The following is a 24350-nucleotide window of genomic DNA, read 5'->3' as shown; positions in this document are numbered from 1 at the left end:
GGCAAATATAGTTCTTACAGTAGAACCTCAAATATTTGAATGCCAGAGTTACAGACTGACCATCACATGGTCAACCAGACAACACTGCTGTCTGATGTGAAACCAGAAGTAACCAGAGGCCTCCCCCTTCCAAAAAAGCGAGTACTCTACTGTTCCTGTATTGTATCTTAATGGTAGACACACCCGGACAGCCTACCCAATCTCCTCCCACCACATGCACACACATGTAGGGGCTGCTAGCCCATGACAGCCAGATCTTGCACTTTCATCTCCCCCCTGGCCAGGAGAAGAACATGATGTTTATATTAAAACATAATACACACACTATATATCTCTCCTTCCTCCACTCGGTACCGCAAACACCGAAAGCACAGATGTATTCAGCACCCGCAGGTTTTATAGTGATACCTCCACTGCCCCCAATACCGAGATACGCGACCGAGGCAGACGGTATTGTGCTCCCCATTATTTGGTACTGATGTCATACCATGTTATGGAGGTTCCATACTACCATTCACACCAGCATCGCTAATATCAGTGAGGTGTAAAGGTGATGATGAGTAAGGGGCCAGCACAGAGTCTCTCAGTACACTGCCCAGAACTGGCAGATGACCCAATGGGTACCCCCACTGCTCCCACCTCAGGGGCTCTATGGGCACCCGAGAGCACCCTCTAGAAATAAAGTATAACAAACCCTCTGAGTACCAAGGGCTCAGTCAGTTGACGCACACATGCGGGATGGGTTCACTACAGCCTAGGCACTCATGACAGCAAGTCATTGACGAAGGAAGCTACACAAGATTGCTTATCCCTCCTAGTATGTCCTGTGCAATGATGGATGATCATCGCCTACCTATATTACCTATTGGAGGTGCGGGCTATAGCAGGTTTTAAGACCTATTCCACAGGGTCACAAAGACTCTAGTAAAACTCCTGGACATAAGGCACAACAAACACAAGCATACTTACCTAACCTCAGCAACAAAATTGGCTCTTCCAATGACTGAGGCCTCAATGGCCCAGCTAAGGTCATATGGAAGACCCCTGCATCAGTACCGGTGACTTCCAAGTAAATACAGTAGACTTCCGATAATCCGGCACCTTTTGGACCTAGGTGGTGCCGGATTATCAGATTTGCCAAAGAATCAGGAGGTCCGGTACAGCTGCACGGCTTAACAACTGGCCAGGACACAATCTTCCCCTCTCGCCCCTCCCCTTTCCTCTTCGCATCTCCTCCATGCTGTAACCTGATCCTCCTCCCCTACCCCTCCCCTTTCCCCTTCACTGAAGCAAAACGCTCTTCTCCATACGGTAACACAATCCCACTCCCTCTCCCTCCCTCCCCCAACCTTATGCTCCCTCTGGTTACAGCCAGCACGGGTGCTGAGTGGCAGGCTTTTTAATCAGCTGGTCAGGAGTGCTTGGCATTTTGATGCTAGAGTATCAGGAGTGCCGAACAGTTGGATGCTGGACTATTGGAGTTTTACTGTAGATGAGAAATACTATATAACACCTATGGGGGTAGAATGCCTATTCTCATACCCTTCACCGAATTTGTTGGTGGTAGAGGCTGCCACTCTGAGGTACAAGCAACAACACTACCCCAGAGCACAGAGACGGCACACCTTTTTCGACAAAGGATTTGTCGACAGATACTGTCAAAAAAGAGTATCTAGACTACAACCAGTACTGTCAACCAAGCAAGCTGCTTTTTCGAAAGAGTCTAGATGCTCTCTTTTGAAAAAGCACCGTTTGCATGCAGTAGCGCCTTTTTTCTTATCTTTTTACTATAAAAAAAGGCATTATTCCTCGTAGAATGAGGTTTACCGCCATCGACAAAACTGTTGCATTCTGTCGACTTACTGTCGACAGAACGCGGCAGTAGTGTAGACGCAGGTATAGTTTTGTCGACAAAAGCCCACTTCTGTTGACAAAACCCTGTAGTCTAGACACACCCTAGATGATAGAGCATGGATGCTATGGGAGCAAAGGGATACCCCCTCAGTCGTCCTTCAACCAGAATTGCTAATTAAGTAGCTTTAGTAGCAAAATATTCACAACAGACATCTGGGACCTTCAATTCCTTTATTCAGTATCTACAGGAAGAGATAAAGGAACAATTTGAATCAAATGTGATGGAAGGTTTCTGATCTCCCGCAGAGCATTACAAGCAGTGTTGGATGCTGCGGATGCAGCAGCCAGGTCCATGCCAAATGCAGTAGTGCTAAGGAGAGTGGCATGGCTGCAACTGTCCAGGTTTTTCCCAAAAAGGTACAATCAAACATAGAAGCTCTTCCATGAGAGGGGGCTTCCAGGCGTTAGGGATTCAACTGTCTGGATGTAAGAAGAAACTATACAAACACTATAATCACAGGTTCAAAACAACAGGGTATGACCACCAACAAAGGCCCTATGAGAATAAGAGATGTCCAGACAATCTAAACAAAGACAATTGAGTAAACATCCTCGATCCAGGGGTCCAACTCTCGTCAGCAAATTTGTGACGTTGGTCGAGGTTACAGTGGGGCTTGGAGATGGAGTGGTAAACGAGAGACAAGTGGGTTCAATGGTGGGATTTTTTAAACATCAAGAAGAGTGAAACATGCTTGTATTGTGAAAGGAAAGAACGAGAACAGAGTGAGTGATTAAGGACAATAATTCTATTTTGATTAATTTATTATGAGCATATGTATGTGCTCTGATTATAATAGGAATTTAGTGCAAAGTTTTGAGCCACTGACCTCATTTTTCATGTATTAATATAATCAACTGTGATGTAAGGCAATATTAAAATAACTATATAGATAAGTGAGGTGCAGAGTGATTCTGAGGTGTGATCAGAATTGCACAGAAAGTGTGTACCAGAGCCAGGAATAAGTCCCAGAGCACCAATATTATATTCGTAACATAATCATGGCCCTTATTTTAGATCACATCAGATGAGTTGAAACTGTTCTGCCCCTGTCAGACTTGTTTAGAATCTATTCTCTCTAACAGCAAGGATGTAATTGCAAGGGTCACTTACTCATCTACTTATTTTGGAAGGAATTGAATCATATACTCTTGCATCATATCCTCAAATCCTATAGCACCTATGGAACAAGAAAAGGTGTTTGACTAAAATTTAGTCTACATACAAAGTGCATTTGAAGAATTGACTTGGTATCTGTATTTCACATCTATTTATCCAGCACAATCATAACATCTTTAGTTTTTAGTAACTATGCTTTCCTGTTGGCTTTTATACTATAATAGACAAGGTTTTATTTGTCACAGAAGCTACACTTCTGTGGCAAAGCTCTGGGAACTGCCTTCCCACCCTCATTCACTCCACTCAGATATTAAAAACATACCAGACAGTAAACAACAAAAGCAAGGAAATGAAAAGGTGAGCAACTGTGCAGTACATTTCTGTACTCCTCCACACACCAGTACACATCCTACTATTATCTTAAATAATGTAAATGGGCAAGTGCATTCCTTAATGTAATCACTCCATACACTCTAAGGGCTTTGAAGGGTAAAACTACAGTACCACCCAGAGCTCCACCAGCAAGCTTTATAACAGTCTTGAAGTAGAGATATTATATGCTCCTTGTTGAAGCACTGATTAAACAAGTAGGTGGCTGTCTTTTTGACAAATTTAGTAATTCTATAGCTTTTACCACAGTAAAAGAATACAGCTATAGCTATACAATATTTTTCAGGTAGTTTCCATAGGGCCAGAAAGGGGAAGAAAATCAACTGCTCTATCCCGGCCAGTTTCTCCTTTATCTGACACCAGGCTCCATGGACCATGCAGAAGAGTCTTCACAGGGTCAGAAAGGAGATGGGTCTGATTTCTTTCTGCATGAATTAAAGGTCATGATACAAACAATTATATTTTCAAGATAACCCTTTATTTACCGGAATGGTATTTCCACATGTCAAGTTAAATTTGCTGCGAAATGAACTGATTTCTGTAGTTTCACTAAGAGGCTTCCACCTACATTATCAGCAAAAACTTTCACAAAACTTCACTGAAAAATCACGTACATGCAACTTGTGCCTTTGGTAGTACTGACATGCTAATCATAAGCGAATAAAAATGTGGAATATAGATATCTAACTCTAAATTGTGTCTTTTGTAAAGAAACTTTATGAAAAATTGTTCTTAGCAAGCTGTAGTGTAGCAAGCTCACTGACGCAAAATTGACAATTTACTGGGGAAAACCTTGCAGAGGGAAGACCAAGAGTAAAATATGATATTTTAATAAAATTATCTTCTTGTTCATAGGGGCCGTGGAGGAGTACCACCCCCACCAGCAGGTGTACCAAGAGGAGCACCAGCTCCCAGGGGAGTACCTCTCAGTAGAGGTACTGTCAGTCGTGGTCGTGGACTCCTAGCCCCTCGATCAAGAGGAGTAGTACCTCCACCTGCAGGCTACCGGCCTTTGCCACCACCCCCAGCACAAGAAACGTATGGAGAATATGTAAGTGAAACCTTTCACCTAGCTGTTGACAGACCGAGCATAATCTGTATTATTCTTTTAACAGAAGATTGCAACTATTTTAGAATTCAGTAGAAGGTCTTAATTCTGCCTTTTGCTAAACCTCAGACCTGAAATCTGCACCAGACTTGGTAGTCTCTCACCATTTTCACAAAGATTTAACAATATACTGGGTGTCTTATTATTAAATGTTAGAAGTTTTACAGATTATTATACTTTGAATTACACCTCGAGATATAAATAAATCTATCCTGTAGTTGACAATTCTTTTAATAAATCATACTGCTTTTTTCTTTCTTGGGCATACTAACTTTTATAATGCTCAACACTATACAATGGGTCAGTTGTCTAGTTGTAAGTATGAATTAATTAAGTTCTACTTGAATAAGCTGTAAGAAAAATGTTAATTATAGGTTGTAATGCAAGTGGTCTAAAAATCATAGTCAGCCAGCCATACTTTTTTTCCTTATTTATCAGAATCACAGTGTTATGTCTCATACATTGAAAAGCTTCTAATCTTTAAAAATATTTTTAAAATATGAGATTTAAAAGAATCCTGAATCTTTAATGCTGGGCTATAACTCTCACAAGTTCCACGTGAAAACAATTGAATCTGTTTATAGGATAGGTATTCAACATTTTGACTAAAAGATAGATGGCTTTTTTTTTCTTCTTTTTTTGTTAACTTGTAATTTCAGGGATAATTAAAGTAGTTTGTTTTTAATATAGTTCTCAACCATTACTTGATAAAAGCTATTTAAGAACAAACTTAATTTTGACTACATACATACACAAAGCTAATGGTTTGAAAAAAAGCTCATTAATCCATTTACTATACAAAATAAAAATTGATTCAATATTAAAGACTTTTTACATAAATTTTCAGGTACATCAGACTGGTCATACTTGGTCAGACCAAAGGTCCATCTAGCTCAGTATCCTATCTTCCAATAGTGGTCAATGCTAGGTACCCCAGACAGAATGAACAGAACAGGTGATCATCACGTAATCCATCCTATCACCTATTCCCAGCCCGGAACATCATCCTTACCTATCCCAGTTAATAGCCTTCACAGCATCCGCTGGCGGGGAGTTTTACAGGTTCACTATGTGTTGTGTGAATAAATACTTCCTTTTTTAAAAACTTGCTGTCCATTAATTTCATTTGGTGACTCCCAGTTTGAGGTATGGGAAGGAGTAAACAACTTTTTTTTATTTTACTTTCTCCACACTAGTCATGATTTCATAGACTTCAATTCTATTCCCTCTTTAATTGTCTCTTCTCTAAGATAAAAAGTCCCAGTCTTATTAATCTCTCCTCTTATGGCAGCCATTCCATACCCCCAATTATTTTGTTGCCCTTTTCTGAACCTTTTCCAATTCCAGTATATCTTTTTTGAGATGAGGTGATCACATCTGCACATTAAAGATGCAGGTATACCATAGATTTGTATAGAGGCAATGAGATACTATCTGTCTTATTCTCTATCCCTTTCTTAATGATTCCTATCATTGATTGCTTTTTTGACTGCCGCTGCATGAGTGGATGTTTTCAGAGCTAGGGCAAGGTAAATGGGTCAAGGGATTTGTTTGTTATGGAAAGCTTTGGTAGTCTGACAATATATTGTGCTGTATCTAAGTTCAGGTCTAAAGCTTTGTCTATTGCTATGAAAGCTGAGGATGTGCATGTCTCCTATCTCACAAGTGACCTTCCTCTAGTGCAAGGATGAGCAAAATATGGCCTGGGGCCAGATCTGGCCCGCCAAGCCACCAAATCCAGTCCGTGGACCACTTTGCCAGGACAGCTCAGACACACAGCTACCATGGTTTAAAGAGCAATTCGTGTGGCTCTCTGCTCTGCAGGAAGGGGGAAGCTTTGTGTGATCTCTTCAGCTCCTATTGCCTGCAAACAACCAGCCAATAAAAAAGGATCCCAGCCAATCTCAGCTGATAGAAGCTGAGAGATTGGCCTGGGGCGGCAACACAAGCCTCTTCCTACTCCCGAATCTGAGAGCTACACGGAGGGAACAACCTGCAGTTTCAAGCAGTCTGGAGCTGCAGCAGGCAGGGAGCCCAGCCTTCCTTGGGGTTTTGCAGAGCTGCTGGCTAGGAGACAGTTAGGTAAGCGCCTCCTAGCCATAGGCCTCCTCTTGTGCCCAGCCCCTTCTGCACCCCAAATCATGCCCCAGGTCACCATCCAAATCCTCTGACTCTCTGACCAAGGTTACTACTCCCTCCCAGACCCTGAACTCCCTCCTTCATCCCTCCCACAAGCCAGAATCCTCTCTGCACCCAAACACCTTCCCAGACTCTGCACCCCATTCCTCTGCCCCAGGTCACTCTCCATAGTCTGCACCCCCTTTTTCCTTTTTCTCGGGTCACAATTCCCTCTCAGACTTTGCACCTGCTCCTAGAGCCCCTCCCCCAGGCCAAAATCTTCTTTTGCACCCATATACCCTCCCTGACCCTGTACTGCAATCCCCTGACCCAGGCTGCAACCACCTCCTTCACCCAAACTCCCTCTCAGAGCTCACACCGTCTCCTGTACCCCAGTCCCTTACCCCGTGCTCCCTTCTGCACTCAACCCCCATTCTAGACTCCATGTCTCCTTCACAGAAAAGTGTGGCCCTTGACCACTTTCCAAAATTTGGAGTGGCCCCCCCACCAACAATTATTGCACACCACTGCTCTAGTGGGAGTCTCATATAGTCTTTCTTTGCTCGAGATCGCATATCTGATGGATTAAGATCTTCCTTCTACATCTCACTTGCCTCCCTCTTCCCCCTTCCCACCAAAAAAAGTCTTCCTCTATATCACATAATTATGTACCAGAAGTTTCTTTTAATTTTCTTAAGTCTGTGTAAAGGAAGAATTGAATGTAGCCATTGGTTTAGGATCAATTGAGTCATTGACAGAAGGAATTCTTAATAGATTAATATATTTAATTTGTCCTTATGACAAAATATGTCCTGTTGCATACTTAATTATACCTAATTGAAGATTGTGTCAAGATGAGCAATGAAGGTATTCATTCATTTATAATGTCTTTTAAATGTTCCTCACTAAATCTGTTGTCACAAATTATTCCCAAGGCATACTCTTCATTTCTGGTAGAAATGTGTATTAGAAAATAAATCATTTTGTAAAATAATTTACATTCATTGCCTATATCTATATCTGTGTATAGTGAGGTAATAATTGATAGGGTTGTCCATATATTAAGTTGCTCTTCTCTTTTAAAAAAGAATACTTAAAAATAATAACAAAGAAAATTAATGACACAAAATAATTTCTAAATAAAATGTTCTTCAGTACTATATGGCGTACCTTGTAATATATTGTAATATATTGTACCTTGTAATATATTCCCCGGCACAGATTGTTTTGCAGTGAAGTTATAGTTAATTACATATCTGTAGCTCAAGGGTAAAAACATTAGAAATTTTCTTTTACGCCAAAACCAAGTTTTAAAAACCCAGAACTTCATTATTAAGCATTGGGCCAAATTAATCTGACAGAAACTTCATGTGAGTGCCTATGTTTGTGTGCATGCATAACTGACTTTATTTCATTACAATACGAAACAGTAATTCTTTCTAAGTTTCTAATGGAATGGAGATGATTTTATTTTTTCTAAACCTCTCTCAATAGACAAAGGATACATATTTAGTAGCAATATAGCTATAAGTCATTGTTTAGATACCATTTAGTTCTCTCTGAAACATTTATTATGATTACGGAAATAAACTTGCATGTTTACCATAAAATTCTCAGCGGGATAGTCGTGTTAGTCTGTATCTAAAAAAAATTAAAACCATTCTTTTTTTTTTATGTTTACCATAAGTTACTTTTCTTTATAAATTAAGGGGTTGCTGCCTTTTTGCCATTATCATCTTTCCACAATATCTACAATTTTTCTAAACCTGTTCACTAATAATTTGGAAGGGATTCTACCCAACTGCCATTGTTTTGAGACTAGATTTAAAAAGTTATGGACGTTCTCATTTATATAATTTTTTAATGATTTGTTCCACATGAATATTTGACCTTGCATAATGATAGCATGGCAAGTCACTATATTTTGGTACTGCTCATAATTGTTGAAATGGACAACATATACATATAAGATAATGTTTTCTTTTTAGTCAAGTAGTAATAATGGATTGGATTTTAACTTAAATTTAGAAATAGTGGTATAGGAATGTAGGACATTTTGCACAGTAAACTAGAGAATCCCAGAAGTTCTGCAAACTGCAGTCAGAATACTGTAATTCTGTTTGAAATGTAGTCTTTCTTTAAGACCGCTGTGGAAACCAATGATTAGTTCTAAGGCTTCCTTCCATTCTGTGAAAATTAGTGACAGAGCTTTAATTATGTGTCTGCGTATTTTATTGATGCTTTCTCTGTTAGCCTTCAGACAAGGTTTGCACTGATGGCAGATTTCCCTAATGCAGTGCCTAATTGCATAATTTCTGACAGTTAACTAATCTCTAAGATGCTTCAATTAGGTTAGTTTCCGTAATAGGAAATCTAATTAAAAGGGAGAGTAGTACTAGATAGAGTTTTAGGGATCCTTTCTAATTTTAAATAAAAAGTAACATTTCTATAAGTCCTTTAAACTATTTTACAACTCTGTACCAAGGTGTGTGGTGGGGTTTTTTTGGTTGTTGTTTTTTTAAGGGCTTCTAATTATGTCTCTCTTTGGGATGTAAAAAGTTAATCAGTTACATGGTAAGCATTGCCCTTACCGGCATGCTTACCTGGTAACCAGAGGGCCACACCCAGCCGGAGCAGCCTCTGCCACAGTGGTCCAGCAGGCCCAGCTGGAGCAGGACTCTGGCTGCACTTGGCCGGGCTGGAGAATCCACATGTGTGCGGCAGGCTGACTGGCAGGACCCTGTCTGCAGCAGCCCCTACTAGGACTAGCCCCCAATGTGGGACCAAAGTCCCAGCTGGTCTACACGAGCTCTCCAATGGTTAACCAGTTAAACGATATTTTAATAATTTAACCAGTTAACTATTATAATGGATATTTATATCCCTAGTTCTATATCCATATTTAGGCACCTAAATAAGTGACCTGATTTTCAGAATTGCTGAGCATTCAGCAGTTCCCATTACTGTAAATATAAACACTATTCATTTGAATGCAACTTCTGTTAAAACTATTGTTTTCATAGTTTTATTGAATTGGCAATGATTACCAAAGCTGAATATACTTCTATGTGCCATAGAGAGACAAGGTCTCTATTTCAATGGTTAATGTTCTTAGTTAATAGAGAGGAAATATTTAAAGGGGGGAAAGGAATACCTTGTGTAGCCCATGGGAAAAAATAGCTTTTCTTCCTATCGAAAAAGGTTAATGTAAGTTTTATAAAGAGGAAATAAGTGCCAATCTAGTACACAGAAGGCTTTGGAATGAAGTGAGTAACCACTATGCTCAGTTGTATTTTAAACTCTGTCTGAACCAGGTTTTAATGTTAGTTCGCCAATATGAGTAGGTGTGCACCATGTCTAGTCTCATTCTTCTTGGCCATCCAAACGTTGGTAGCTTTCTTAGTCAGTTGCAACAGAGTTCTAAACATGTTTGTACTGTACAGGATTTACATACTTAGTCTCTGGGGAAAAAAAACTTTGACCTGCTTGTGCCTCCATAAAGGGAAGGTTTCCTCAATCACATTGATTCTTTGTTCCTCCAGTTTTGCTTTTTTCCATATGGGTGAACCCTGTAATCCCCTGTCTTCTTCCTGTCTTTTTTACAGTATATACTGTGGCAAGAAGTTGATGCAGTAACTGAATTGTTTTTAGGCTTACATTTTTGCTTCTCAGGTCAAAATGAGTTTAGATTAATGGGAAAAAAAGGCTAACCAGTTAGCAACTTCAGACTTTCTGTTCACAACATGAGCAGCCCCCTTCCCACAATTGATCCAGAGAATCCCATAGCAATAGTTCTCAGCAGGTCCCTCAATGATAGCTCCTGGTGAAGTACTATAGACTCAATGCTCTGTGATAACAGCATACAAAGTAGCCCATGAAATCTCGATTCATGGATTAGTATGAGAAACTATCTTGTATATAATATTCCATTAGTTCTAAACATGCTATCTGGGTGCCTACAGACGCATGGATTCCTACTCTGCCAAAGATCTCCTTGGATGACCCCTTGATTAAGAGATTTCAAAGGATCATTTGTCGGTAGTGTCCAAAGTCCTATCTGCCATGGTCCCCCAGTAAAAGCCACAAAACCACCAGCAAAGACAAGGCTCAAGCTTCTAGCAGCACCAGGAAGTGAACATCATCCTCTCCTACCTGGGATTTACAAAAGAAGAGAACTTCCCCAACAAGACTGCTGCCCTCAGTACTGTGCTCTTGAGAGTCATCCCTGCTGAGGCATCAGGCACCTCTGGCATCGCCACAACAAAGAAGTTGGTGACTATGAAATGTGCCGAATCAGAGCACAGACACAGTCTCCTCCCATGGCACAGACACTGGCACCAAAGCTGACATGATTGGACATACTGTCTCCACCGGCACTGACAAGCAGATCTCATGCAGCGCCAACTCCAACTAACAGGGTGACAAATAAAGAGACAATGTCTCAACAGCCAGCACCGATGCAATTCCTCCACCACAAAGATAATGAGACTGCATCAGTACTTTAGTCTCCACTCCTTTACATCAACTACTCACTGAATTGCAGATCAGATCAATATGTACTATCTCTTTCCCCCTCCTCCAAACACAGCAAAATTGGAATAAGCAAACATGATCATTGATTCTCATCCCAGCAGTCCTCACTGACACAAAGGAGATCTCCTTTGAAGCCCATGAACCTTAAAACATCAGCCCAGTGCAACCATGATATGGGAAACCATGACTTTACTCTCCACCATTTTACCCCATGCACTGGCCACCATAGGATTCCATTACACCATCCCCCCTACCCTGCAGTTCTCTATAATAACAAAAATCCTCATCCCCATAGATAAGGTGATTATGGAACCTGCCAAAGATATCTGTCAAACACCAGTCTCCGCCCAACCCTTCCCCCCCAAAAAAAATGGGCGGACAGAAAACATTTTGTCCCAGACAAGGGTATGAACTTTTTATTTTCCCACCCCTAATCAAATTCCCTTATGGTTGATGTGGTCAACCACCAAGCAAAAAAAAACACTGTTCAGCTCCACATCTGAGGACAAAGATCATAAACATCTGGATCTCTTCGGGCATACAGTATAGTGATCTACCACTCTCTCCAGTTCTGTGCAGCCAACTTTTCAGCACTCCTGGCTAACCACTCCAATTATGCTAGACTGCAGGAGCTCCTGGACAACTTGCTGGAACACAAGCACCCTCAATTACAATTCAAGTGGGCTAATTGGTAGCCCAAACAGCATTTCAGGTGGTCTGACACAGCAACCTGAACCACCACAACAATGGTCATGATTGGCAGAGTCTCCTGGTTCTAAGCATCAGGAATCCCCAAGGAGCTGCATCTCAAAGTGGAAGACCTTCCATTTGACAGAGCCCAACTACTCACGTCCAAAACTGATTTCATCCTCCACACCACGAAGGACTCTTGTGCTGAAATCTGCACCCTCTTCACCCATATGCCATCCAGCAGGAGATGCCACTATACACTGTACTAGTGGACTTCCAAGACCTATTTCCATAGACAAAATCAATGCTTATTTGATCAGTGACTAAAATAGCACTCACAGAGACACTGAACACCCACATATCTAATCCAGAGCAAACCAATTCTCTACTCCCTTACCACAATTTTGAAGATTTGGTCAAGGATCTGAACAACTCCCCAGAACCAGCAACACCAGCCTTCCCCAGCTGCCTATTTGGCCATCATTTATGCCCATTCTACCAGGCATGTGCCAGCATAATGTCTGGCCAGTGGGTACTAGAGCTTGTGCAATCTACATACACTATCCCTTTCCTTTCTACTCCCCACACTTTCACTCTTCAGGGACCACTCTCATGCACACCGTCTACAATTAGAAGTACATCACCTCCTTCAGATAGGTACTGTGGAACAGTTTAGATTCCGTAAGACTGATACAGTGTTGCTTAAAGGGCTCCAGAATCACTGTTCATTCTCTAAGTCTTTATCCCTCAATCAGAAGACATTCAGATTTTTTAATATCAACAGAAATATTACCCTCATCCTCCAATTATTTTTTTCTACAAATCTGATGTCAGTAGTAGCACTAGCAACCTTCATCTTCATTCCAGACCAAGCATAAAAAAGGTCTTTCAGATATAGATCTATGAAGCAATTTGCTCCCTCTTCATCTTCTTTTAACACCAGGTCTCAGATTTGATTTGAGGATTTTGTCATGGTCCTATCAACATGGATCCATACCTTCTTTTATTTGGGGATAGTCTAGCCCAGTGTTTCTCAACCAGTGGTACGAGTACCCTTAGGGGTACTCGAGAGAAGTCTGGGGGGAACATCAACACAACTGAAATTTGGAGAAATCTGAATTTTTGTTCTAAGTTTTACAGCGCTTTATTATTTTTGTACTTTTTACACCCAAAGGTTTCATCGCCCGCCTGACTACAATTAAGTTGTTTAAACAAGTGTATTGCAACAGTAGAGAAAAATTGTGTGTCTAAAAAAATTATAAGTACCCCCAGTACCTACTGTTTTCAAAGGGATACTTTATAAATAAGGTTGAGAAACACTGGTCTAGCCCAATTCATCAGCATTTCATCAGAAGCTGATTGCATAGAACATATGGGAAGTAAAATTATAGACAGATACTATGCTATTTAGTTTCAATGGCTAGCCCCTATTCTTCCCTTTTCAGGGAACCTTCTCACATGATTATTGGTGGATTTCCATATGTAGCTTCTCCACACAGGAGCTGTGAAAGAGGTACTCAAACATCTTTGAGGTCACATGTCCATTCAAGATGTTCCTTGGTATAGGAAAAATGGGGGAAGAGTCTGTCTAATTTTAGATTTAACAACAGATCCCTCTGGAAGTTCTAATCACATATGTTAAACCTGTTCTTCATAATTCCTTCATTTACAATTATGGATTGATTTGCCACTCTTTGTTTAAAATGACAATGGGCAACCTAATCTAGTGAGCGTGCCACATGATTTCATCTCAGTGGTCCACAAACAAGATTGTCATAACATGTCATCCCAGTCTTCTGGGATAGGCTATTCTTGTTAACTGCATTTGCATACTTAGAGTTTATGGGGTGTGCCAATTGAACTGTAGCAGAACTTTTGTTGGATGCAGATGGAGCATGCTGCTCTTAGTATTTTGTGCAATCAGCATACACCTTGCTTCAAGTGCCCTTGCTTTATGTGTATGTCACATTAGTAAAACTGTTAGGGAGGGGAAAAAACGACATGGATGGAAACCAGCAGAATCTGGGCAATCCTGTGCACAGGCAACAGTAAACAAAAGGTCTTGCAGGCCACAAAGAGAACTCCAATGGGCTGCATGAAGGCCACAGGTTCCCCACCACTGGTTTAAAGGATGCTTATTTTTATATCGCTGTCTAATGATGTCACTGATAATGCCTGCATTTTATGGTGGTGGACGCAATTTCCAGTACAAAGTACTTCTGCTTGGCATCTCAACAGCACCAAGAATCTCTTTTTCTAAGACCCTTTTAGGGAAATGATATTTTTGTTTGCCTCCTAGTGGCTTAAAGCTGCTCCAGGTGAGGATCTGTTACTTCACAATCTCCCTCTTTTTGAATCTGGTGCTGCTTCTCAATTTCATCCTATGAAATCTTCAAAGTCAGAATTCCTTTTATAGATTCTGTACAGGAGTCAGTAGCATGGAAGACTTTTCATCCAGAGGACAGACTTCTACAAATAGATAAAAGGTTTTGTGAGTTTGACCAGTAAAACAAGAATTAAAACCCCTTCCTAAGTCTTGTGGATTCTAAATTCACTGCATTGGTGTACAGATAAATTATATGCTCTCTGATGTGTTCTGTTCAAGCCCCCTTCCTTCACCTATCAGCATAATGCCAGACGCATTCACAAGTGGATGGGGAGCCCATTTAGGTTGGTTTACAGTCTGGATTCACGGGGCTTCTCAAAGAAAGATCTTGAGCAAAACGTGTTGGTATTAAGAACCATTCATTTGGTCTTTAGATCTTTCCTTCTTCAAATAAAAGGTCATTCAAGTATCGACAGACAATACACGCACTATGGCTTACATGAACAAACAAGTCCTCTTTCTTTCTAGTTGTGTGGTGAAACGGATTACGTAAGAGATCACAAAACATGCACCAATTTAGTGATCCTGAAGTTGGTGGCAGAAAGCAGTGTGCTAGTAGATTGTCAACAGGAGCAGTACTCAAATTCATGAGTGGTTCTGGAAGATTGAGTAGCATGAGACAATTTTTTCATGTTGGGATTAGCCTGATGAAGCCTATTTGCTATGAAGATCAAGAGGGGTTTTTTTTTCCTCCTCTGTTTAAGAGAGAGAGAGAATCCTTCTACATTAAGAGTATGCCCTCCTCTACTTTCCATTGATACAGACATTGGTGAAGAGGAAATTATATTGATTGCAGCAGCTTAGTGGAGATAGACATAGCTTTCAGATTTCAGTCAAACTTTTCCTGTATCTTCCTTTAGCTCCAGATGTCGCCTTATAGCAACAAGGCTACGAGGATCGTTCAGCCAGATCCTTTGTTGCTTCATCTATCACCTACTATTGGACTTTAACTAGTCTTAAACAGTCATATTCCTTGTTGGTTCAGAATGTACTTGTTGATTCTAGAAAATTGTCTACTAGAAATGTTACTATTTAAAGTAGGCTATATTTGTTGCTTGGATGCAGGGAAAAATTTATTGTCTGGTTTCATCTTCCATACCCTGTATTTTTGGAATATTTAACGTACTTAAAATCTGAAGAATTATCTTATTCTTTAAAGTTTCATCTGGCATCTCTTTCATATTTACTATTCTTTGGTTGATGGTAGATACTGCATGTGATTCTGTCAAAAGGTTTATGAAGAGGTAGCCAATGTGTATTCTTTAAAGTATTCACTCCCATCTGTGGTTCTTAATCTGTTTTTCTCTATGGTTATGGGTACACCTTTTTAATCCTTGGCAGAGTATTCTTTTAATTTATATGTCTATTATAGAGATCTTCATTACTGCTATAATGTCAGCCAGAAGGCTGAGTGAATTGTATACCTGATGGCTAAATTACTAGTTAGTTTTCCATAAAGGTAAGATGGTTCTTAAACCTGATTCCTTTTGTTTTACCAGGCAAGTTTCCTATCAACCAAATAATTTACCAGTATGTTTTTTCCCCAAAACCTCACAATAAAAAAGGGTTAAACAATGTCATTTAATCTTACAAATTTGCAGTAAATCCTGTGCTTACTTTATTGCATTTTTCCATTCTGTTATGGCTTTAGTGGCATATTTTACTTTCTTAAAGAGGTTCCCGCTAGGAATCTGGCTGTTACCTAGAAGTAAGTGCATGTATTCACTAGAGTAAATGCCAAATTTGGTAAAGCAGCACTTCAGTCATTATTTAATTTGGTCATTTTCCCCATCTCCTGGGTTTTTTGACAAGCAAATGCTAAGTGCCCATTGCAGAGAATATGCAGAGCCACTTAAAGAAGAAACAAAAGTTAACATAAGAGCATAAGAATGGCCGTACTGGGTCAGACCAAAGGTCCATCTAGCCCAGTAGCCTGTCTGCACAGTGGCCAGCCCCAGGTGCCCCGGAGGGGGTGAACCGAAGACAATGATCAAGCAATTTGTCTCGTGCCATCCATCTCCAGCCTCTGACAAACAGAGGCCAGAGACACCATTCCTACCCCCTGGCTAATAGCCTTTTATAGACCTAACCTCCGTGAATTTATCTAGCTTCTCTTTAAACTCTGTTATAGTCCTAGCCTTCACAGCCTTCTCTGGCAAGGAGCGCCACAGGTTGACTATGCGCTGTGTGAAGAACTTTCACATATTAGTTTTAAACCTGCTACCCATTAATTTCATTTGGTGTCCTCTAGTCCTTATATTATGGGAACAAATGAATAACTTTTCTTTATTCACCCTCTCCACACCACTCATGATTTTATATACCTCTATCATATCCCCCCTCTGTCTCCTATTTTCCAAACTGAAAAGTCCCAGTCGCTTTAGCCTCTCCTCATATGGGACCTATTCCATACCCCTGATCATTTTAGTTGCCCTTTTCTGAACCCTTTCCAAGGCCAAAATATCTTTTTTGAGGTGAGGAGACCACATCTGTACACAGTACTCAAGAAGTGGGTGTACCATAGTTTTATACAGGGGCAGTAAGATATTCTGTGTCTTATTTTGTTTTAAAACAGGTTCTTCAAAACTACTGCATATTTACACTTCTCTCCTATCTCCCTCTTAGCGTACTGTTATGGCTCCTCTGAGTTTGTAGTGGAAGGAACTGAGATGGTAGAGAGCCAGTGTCCACCTATTATAGCCTTTGGAAATGCCAAGGGAAGGAAGCAGTGCATCTGCTCCTTAATACACAGTGCTTGGAGGAAGCACTGTGGTGCAGTATGTGTAAATGTGAATATGCAATCTCTCCAAGAACTTTTCAGTTCTAGGGAAGTCACCTTCATTTATCATTCTTTGAGTTCTACACAGGGAGCACTTAAAAATAAGTGTCCAATATCTGTTCAGAGACTGGATGGTTAAATAAAATCCAAACCTACTAAACGTACCAACTTTTTAGAATTAAGATTGTATTTAAAGAGAAGGTATTCAAATACTAAAGATAGTAACACATAGAGTTGCCTATGAAAGGATAGGACATGAAATAGTAGTGTTGTTCTGGAACAAGGCTATTAGGTTGCCTCAGATCTTTTCTGGCATTGAATAAGGGTTATGTTGTTAACATGTCTAAATATTACATTAATAAATAATGAGGTGCTTGTTAACAATACTGCCAGGAAGCAATGGCTGTGTCAGGTGGATGTCTGACACATCAAATGCAACTCAGCAGATCTGACTGACCGAGAATATGGCAACATGCTCTCAGTTTCTAGCTGCAAGAACAGTCTGAGTGCTTGTTGAAACGGACAATGATAGATAGACTATTGCAGACACGTTCTTGCTGAATTTGAGCCAGGGATTCTTTTATGTCTTTCCAGCACTTCCAAAGATGATAAAAAGACACAAGACATTCACTCAAATTATACTGACTAGGTCACTCTAGGGCAACCGGTATTGGTACGTGACGTTCCTAGATCTCAGTGTCACCACTTCTGCATTCATCACCAGGCCTGTTATTACAGAAAAACTGTCTTACCCATCTGGAGACAATTCATCTCTGTTGCTTTCATCATAAGACACTGACTACTTTTGATGTAGAAAGCTCTGTGGAAATAGAGGAGGCTCTGCTACATTATGGGAAATAATCTGTGTTGAATTATTAATCTATGTTTTCTTAATCAGAAAATGTTTCCATGAGCCATATCCATATAATTGACTTTTGGGATATTTATTGTACTTGATGTCTCAGCCACTCCTTATATTCTATCAAGATGCATCTATCTATAATTTTAGTATATTATCTCTTAGTGCAGGGGTGGGCAAATTCTGGCCTGAGGTCTGGATCTGGTCCACAAAGTTAATCCCTGACAGGCCCCCACCTCTGTGTTTACTTGTGCCTCTGCAGCTATCAGACGATTGCAACTCTCGCAACAGATCACCGTTCATTGCCAATATGAGCAGTGGTGTCCTGATCTGGGCCACTTCCTGCTGTTCCTAATGACTGTGAACAGTGATTCGTGGCCTAAAAGAGAAGAGCTGCAATCGTCCGACAGCTGCAGAGGTGCAAGTAAATGTCTTTTTTTTTTTTTTTTTTTTTTTTTTTTTTTTGCTCATCCCATCCTAGTGGATGTTTCTATTGGCCTTCTGTCATCAAACGATTCCTGAAAGGGTTTAGTGTTTTTCATCATGACATGATTGTACAATTGGAGATCTTATGACAGTATTCATTTAATTTGAAAAACACCATTTGTACTACAATATATCTACATGGAAATGTCCTGTATCTTCATCTTAAATGTATTCAAAATGTGATGTTTTAATTTCATCTGAGTTAGATCATCAGTCTCCCAACTCTTCCTGTAGCTTTCTTCTTACCTTGGGGAACTAGGGTTAGATACCTGAGATGACAAGAAAAGCCTTTGAGTTATTTGGGTAATAAAATAACTTGATTTTAGCTAGCCAACATTTTTGGGACTTTGGGGGAATAATCTGAAGGAAGTGCAATTTCCAGTCAGCATGTGCATCAGTGAATTAGACTGTGCATTGAGTCATGTTGCAAAATATCTAAGGTGTCAGTTCTTTATAATTGTAGAATTGTAGAATTCACTATACCAGGTGTAAGCCAATATCACGGTGCACCTCTTTTTATTCTTTCCTTTATCTGGAAGGGTCCTTCCTGAACTTCATACAACACTACTGTCTCAATTTAGGATCTAGGTCTGATGCTAGCTTTGGGAGAACCACTCTGCAATCCTTGTTTAATTAGATCTCTGCTCTCCTTCACTGGGGTTGTACAGTTTAGTAAACTACCGCAAGTGGGACTATGCAGAGACTACTTGAAGAAGTAGAAATGGTAACTGAAGTTTGTAACTCTGGTTCTCAAGGATGCTGTCAGCCTCTCTCTTTTTCAGGGTTATACTCTTACAGGATTCTTGAGTGTAGTGGAAAAAAACCAAGGCATTTGGATTTGCATAGCCTTTTTATAACCTCAGGTCCAAAGTTTGTTGCCATAGACAGTCTGGAACTGACACTGGTTTCTTGAAGGTCAAACATACCATAGTTGTGAATATGCAGAGGCTGCGTCGTTGAAGAACCACAGTTACTTTGTGATAAGCCATGATTTATTCAACATACTAATATATCTTAAAAGCACAAGATAGGTTGCCACCAAGATTTCAAACTTAACTCCAAAGTAACTACATAAATCTTTATGATACCTCTTGGATAGATGCAGTGTATGTATTAAGTACATTTTAAAATTCTGTAGATCCATGCTTTACATCTTGTTGCATGAATTTAGATTTCAGTGGATAGTGTTGTTCATATAAAGTGTGGTCATTAAATTTTAACATTACTTTTCTATTATATTTTCAGGACTATGATGATGGATATGGTACTGCTTATGATGAGCAGGGTTATGACTCCTATGATAACAGCTATACCACCCAGGCACAAAGGTAATCATTAAGCCTTTTATCTTTATACCAGAAAATTCCTACAATCAAGTAGCTAATTTTGCTTTCAGTACCAATTAATTCATTTTATATCTCACCTTAAACAGCATAAATATTTTACGCTAGAGGATTATTAGCAACAATCTGCAGTCTTATGTACTGCTCTGCTATCAGGTATGAACAAAAGACAAATTGCTGCCAAAAGGGGTTGAAATGATCCAACCAAACAAAGAGAGGAAGTATTGAAAGAATGGCAAATGTGTCAAAATGACATTCAGCAAATTGGGTGGCAGAGGCATTATAAGGTGCCTGAAATGTATATGCTTGGAATAAAAGGAATTTTCAATCATTTTTTAGTTTGTTGGAATTTGACTTTCGAAACTTTGAAGAATCAAAGGATAATGTATACAACTTGTTCAATTTTTTGATACAAGAATTTCAAATATTCTACAGCTTTTATTTTAGGGAACTTTTTATTTGGATGAGTTCATCGTGTTGACCATGCTGAGTAAGCAAATACTCTGGTTCTGAGTAGTCATTATCCATGGTGATTGACTTTAAAAGATTTCTCTTACCCTTTTTCTCATGGATAAGATAATCTTTACAATCATATATATAGTAGCCCAATGTCTGTGACTCTGTAACACTGAAATGCTGGCTGTTCCCTCTGGGCGGCACTGTTGCCTCCCTGGCTGTTCCTTCTGGGTGGCTCTGTTGCCTGAGTCACGTTCTTAGCCTCCTGCTGTGACACTTGGCTGACTTCTGCGCCGCTCAGCCGGGCCACCGCGGGGCAGCAAGCGGCCGTTTGGGCGCTGCGGTCCCCATGCAGCACGGGGTTGCTCCATGGGGAGCGCAGGGCCCAAACGGCCGCTTGTGCTGCTTGCTCCCTGCGGCAGCCCGGCTGAGTGGTGCAGAAGTCAGCCGAGCGCCAAGGCGGGAGGCGAAGGGGGGCGGGGCGGTGATGTACATGGCCAGAGAGCGGGGCGCAGCCAGGCTGCCGCACAGGAACAAGTGACGCAAGCGACCTGTTGGGCTCCACGGTCCCCCGAGTGAGAGGCAGGAGGGGGAGGAGATCTGAGAGAAAGAGAGGGGGAGGCAGTAGGAGAAAGAGAGAGATGGAGCGAGGGACCGGAGGCTCAGGAGAGAAGACCGACGTGGAGGAGAGACCTGAAAATTCCATGTTATGGCAGGCTAATTGGCTAGTATATCTAAGAATAGGGAGTTCTGCTCAAGCTGTCAATGTATCTCACCCACCAGTAAACAAGTCAAAGACAATTTGTAATTAAACGTATTGTAGTAGTGCCACAAAATCTGATATACTAGAGAACCCTGATTTCATAGCGCAGTTGAGGAGCAAAAATCCTTTCCCAGCTGGTAACTGGGAAATAATTTGCTATTGTGTTTTTTAAGAATGATTTCTAAGTTTTATGAAGGAAGAAAACTCTCAAAACCAGGCAAACTGCTCAAAGTGAAAAATTGGTAAAATGATTTTACATTTTACTGTTTTCACTGAGATTTTGTTTTGATGAAGTTTTGAAGTTTTTGACAATCAAGAAATAGTAAAGACTTTTTGGTGCTTGTCTTGTATGATGTTTTTTCGTTTCTAATACCTAATGTGCACACCAGAAGCTTTAAGCACTTAGGAAAACATGTCCACATTCCATGCTACCATTAGAAAATAGCTACAGTTCACATGATTTTTTTAGTAGAGATACTGGTCTAAGTCTTAATGTTTTATTTTTAATATTATCAGGTTTTTTTTGTTTTTGTTTTGTTTTGTTTTGCTTTGCTGCTGTTAGTGTTAGTAACGCTGTTGCACTGGTGCAGGCTGTGCTTTCAGATCACAAAGTAAAAATCCTGGACCAGATTAAAGCTTTAATAAATGATTAATTGAATTTATTTTCCTTTTTGTTAGGATTCGAACAAGAGCCATATCGTGGTTTTTTTTAACCTTTTTACCATTTTAAGTGGTATTCTGATGAACAAAAAATAATTTTCTAAATAAATTAAACATTTACTTCACGTGTAAAATACTAATTACTAGCCATAAAGTTTAAGTATGATCTATTTGCTTATTGTGCTATTTTTATAAACAAGAATTGGTCACAGTGAAAGGGAAGTGGGCAGGAATTGGCTTCTGAATTATTACTTACACAATCCAGGCTCACATTTTCTTGCAGTGAGATTTCAGCATTGCATTAGCAGGCTAAGACTAACAGTTGTAACCAAACCACCTAAAGTATGTGGAAAACCATTTCTATCTTTAATCTGATTATCAAAGAGTAGCAAGTATTGTAATGTGTCATTCGTAATGACTGAGATGCTTCTAACATTGGAATATATCTAAATGTCTTTGCTATTACACAAATTATATGAAGGAAAGGGGGGGTTGTTGTGCTGTAGTATCTTTAAACCATTTTAATACTGTACCTCATTTTATGGCCCCAAAAAAACCCCAACAACCAACCTTGAGGTATTTGTATGAAGAATAGTTCCACATATTTATGTTCACTTATGATTTGTATGTAAAAAGCAAGGATTCCTTGTTTTAGAAACCCCTAAATAACCTAATATTTGTTCTAACATTGCCAGGTCTTTTCAAACTCAGTTGACATTTTTGGTTTCTTTTTCTTTTTTTGTGTGTTTACAGTGGCACACTTAAAAAGTTCATGCCAATTTTAAAGTTACTTGAGATTTTATGTGCTACCATGATTTAGAGCCAGAAAGCACTGGGGAGTAGTTTGAATGGCCCTGGGGAATAGCTATTTCCAAATGCCAGCAGTGGAACATCCACACTACTGCTATACCAAAATCGCTATTTTATATTAGGCATCATTCCTCAGGGAATGAGGTTTACGGAATTTGGAATAATCCATCCATTATTTTGAATTTATTTTGTAATAACAGAATTGCTGTGTAGATGCTCATGTTCTTATTTTGAAATAACAGCTGTTATTCCGAAATAACTCTGAAGTAGAAGCACCCTAAAGTAGTATATTTTTGTTCTCCATTTGGGGGCATTCAGTGCAGCTGGATAGAGGTCTCATCTAGGACTGCACCATTTGAAACTTTTACAACCTCCTTACTATCTTGCCATAAGATCTGTAGCTGATGGGGGTTGAAGAGAATGATATTCAGACATTATAGTCTAAATATAGTGGAGGGTTGGTATTGGAATCTTTACTTGCCTTCATGAAAAACTGCTCTTCCATGCTTAACAACCTGTAGTCAGAAGTCACTGGGATGGTATTCTGACAGGTATTCTGCCCTGTCAAACGGTAACTTTTTGGCAGTGTACATGTGCTTCTCCCGTGTGTTGTGCTGGTTCCGCATGGATAGCCAGAACAACTGATTCTGAGAGAACCCCCCGAGGACCTCAAAATCACATAACATACAAAAGCACCCAGGCCAGCTTTATTGTCAATGAAGCATAGTGCTAGCTCCCTGAATCAGATGTCTACTATTATGCTAACACACATGTTTGTTGCAACATACTCAACTCAGTGATGACTTTTTTCCACTGCCTCCTAAGTAGGACAAAGAGTTAAGATGAGGTGTCCCAATATTTATAGATTGAAACAGTCTGTGATACACACCTTAACTATTATCTCATACATTTCATGACATGTTTACCTCCCTTTTTACTTTCCTCCTGGTATTTCAGAGAAAGCATTCCTATTCACCACCTGTCATTGTACTTTAGTTTCTGATGTTTCAAACAAAATATCATTATTCATCACTTTTGTCAATTCATTTTACCACCTTAGGTTTGGATGTCCGTGTAGTGTCCTGGAAGAATGTATTTACATATTCCGTGTGTTTTACCAGTGCTGGCAATACTCATGTCACGTCCATGTCCGTGACATTGACTTGCAGGAAAACATCTGCTTTTGACAGGGCCTGATTGTTACTTGTAGTGTAACTCTTGCTTGCTTTGGTTCAGACCTTGTACTAGGCCCTTGCTTTCATACTCTTTCTTTCTACTACACAGCCAAACCTTCTCTTTCTCCAGTCACTAATATTGTTATTGAATCCCCAACCTCCAACAGAGAGACTTAAGATGTCCATTTAAAATTTTTTATTAATGGTATTTTGTTTGGTATTTAGATGTGGTCATTAGGAACCACTTTGGCCTGTCTCCTGGTACCTTTCACTTTAATACCAGAGAGAAGACAACTAAATTTGAGGCTTCTCTCCAATTCTTATACATGGTAGTATTCCAGCAAGCTATATTTGTAGAGTGTTTCCTTTTTGGATCCTATAATATTGTTTTGTCTACAAGTCATTTGTTCTTGGAATAAATACATAAATAGAGTTCATTTTGGTGGGCTATCAAAGGAACTATTTTTGCACTTATGATTGTTTTCAAATAGATAATTCTGAGGTATACTAGATTTAGCCAGCCAGCTCCATTGTCTTCTCTGTGAGATATGTGATTAAATTCCCATGCAACATTTAACCTTTAGGAAAAATGTTATATAGATGTTAAGACCATACAAATTAGTAAGGCTAATTGAACAAACAGTGCTAAAGCAATACAGTCATAGCAAGAAAGATAGAGAGTTTATGAAAAATTATTGGTTATCTTTTTAAAATTAGAGAATAGTAAATATTTGTGAAATTGTCAGCCAGCCAGCCAGCCCTA

At 39.8% G+C, this 24350-nt stretch overlaps 1 protein-coding gene across 3 annotated transcripts in view; it reads left to right on the top strand.

Annotated features, from left to right (window-relative positions):
• The window catches only part of KHDRBS3 (KH RNA binding domain containing, signal transduction associated 3), a 318181-nt gene that overhangs the window by 254214 nt on the left and 39617 nt on the right, over window positions 1-24350 (top strand). For all 3 annotated transcript variants that reach the window (XM_075920082.1, XM_075920081.1, XM_006123528.4), the window contains 2 exons: window positions 4277-4472; window positions 19626-19708. In XM_075920082.1, coding sequence (XP_075776197.1) covers window positions 4277-4472; window positions 19626-19708 — 279 coding nt within the window. The remainder of the gene's footprint in view (window positions 1-4276; window positions 4473-19625; window positions 19709-24350) is intronic.

The sequence above is a fragment of the Pelodiscus sinensis genome, chromosome 2 (genome assembly GCF_049634645.1).
Source record: "Pelodiscus sinensis isolate JC-2024 chromosome 2, ASM4963464v1, whole genome shotgun sequence".
In the NCBI taxonomy this organism is placed as follows: Eukaryota; Metazoa; Chordata; order Testudines; family Trionychidae; genus Pelodiscus; species Pelodiscus sinensis.
The sequence above is the reverse complement of the archived record's forward strand: the minus strand, read 5'-3'. Positions and strand labels throughout refer to the sequence as shown.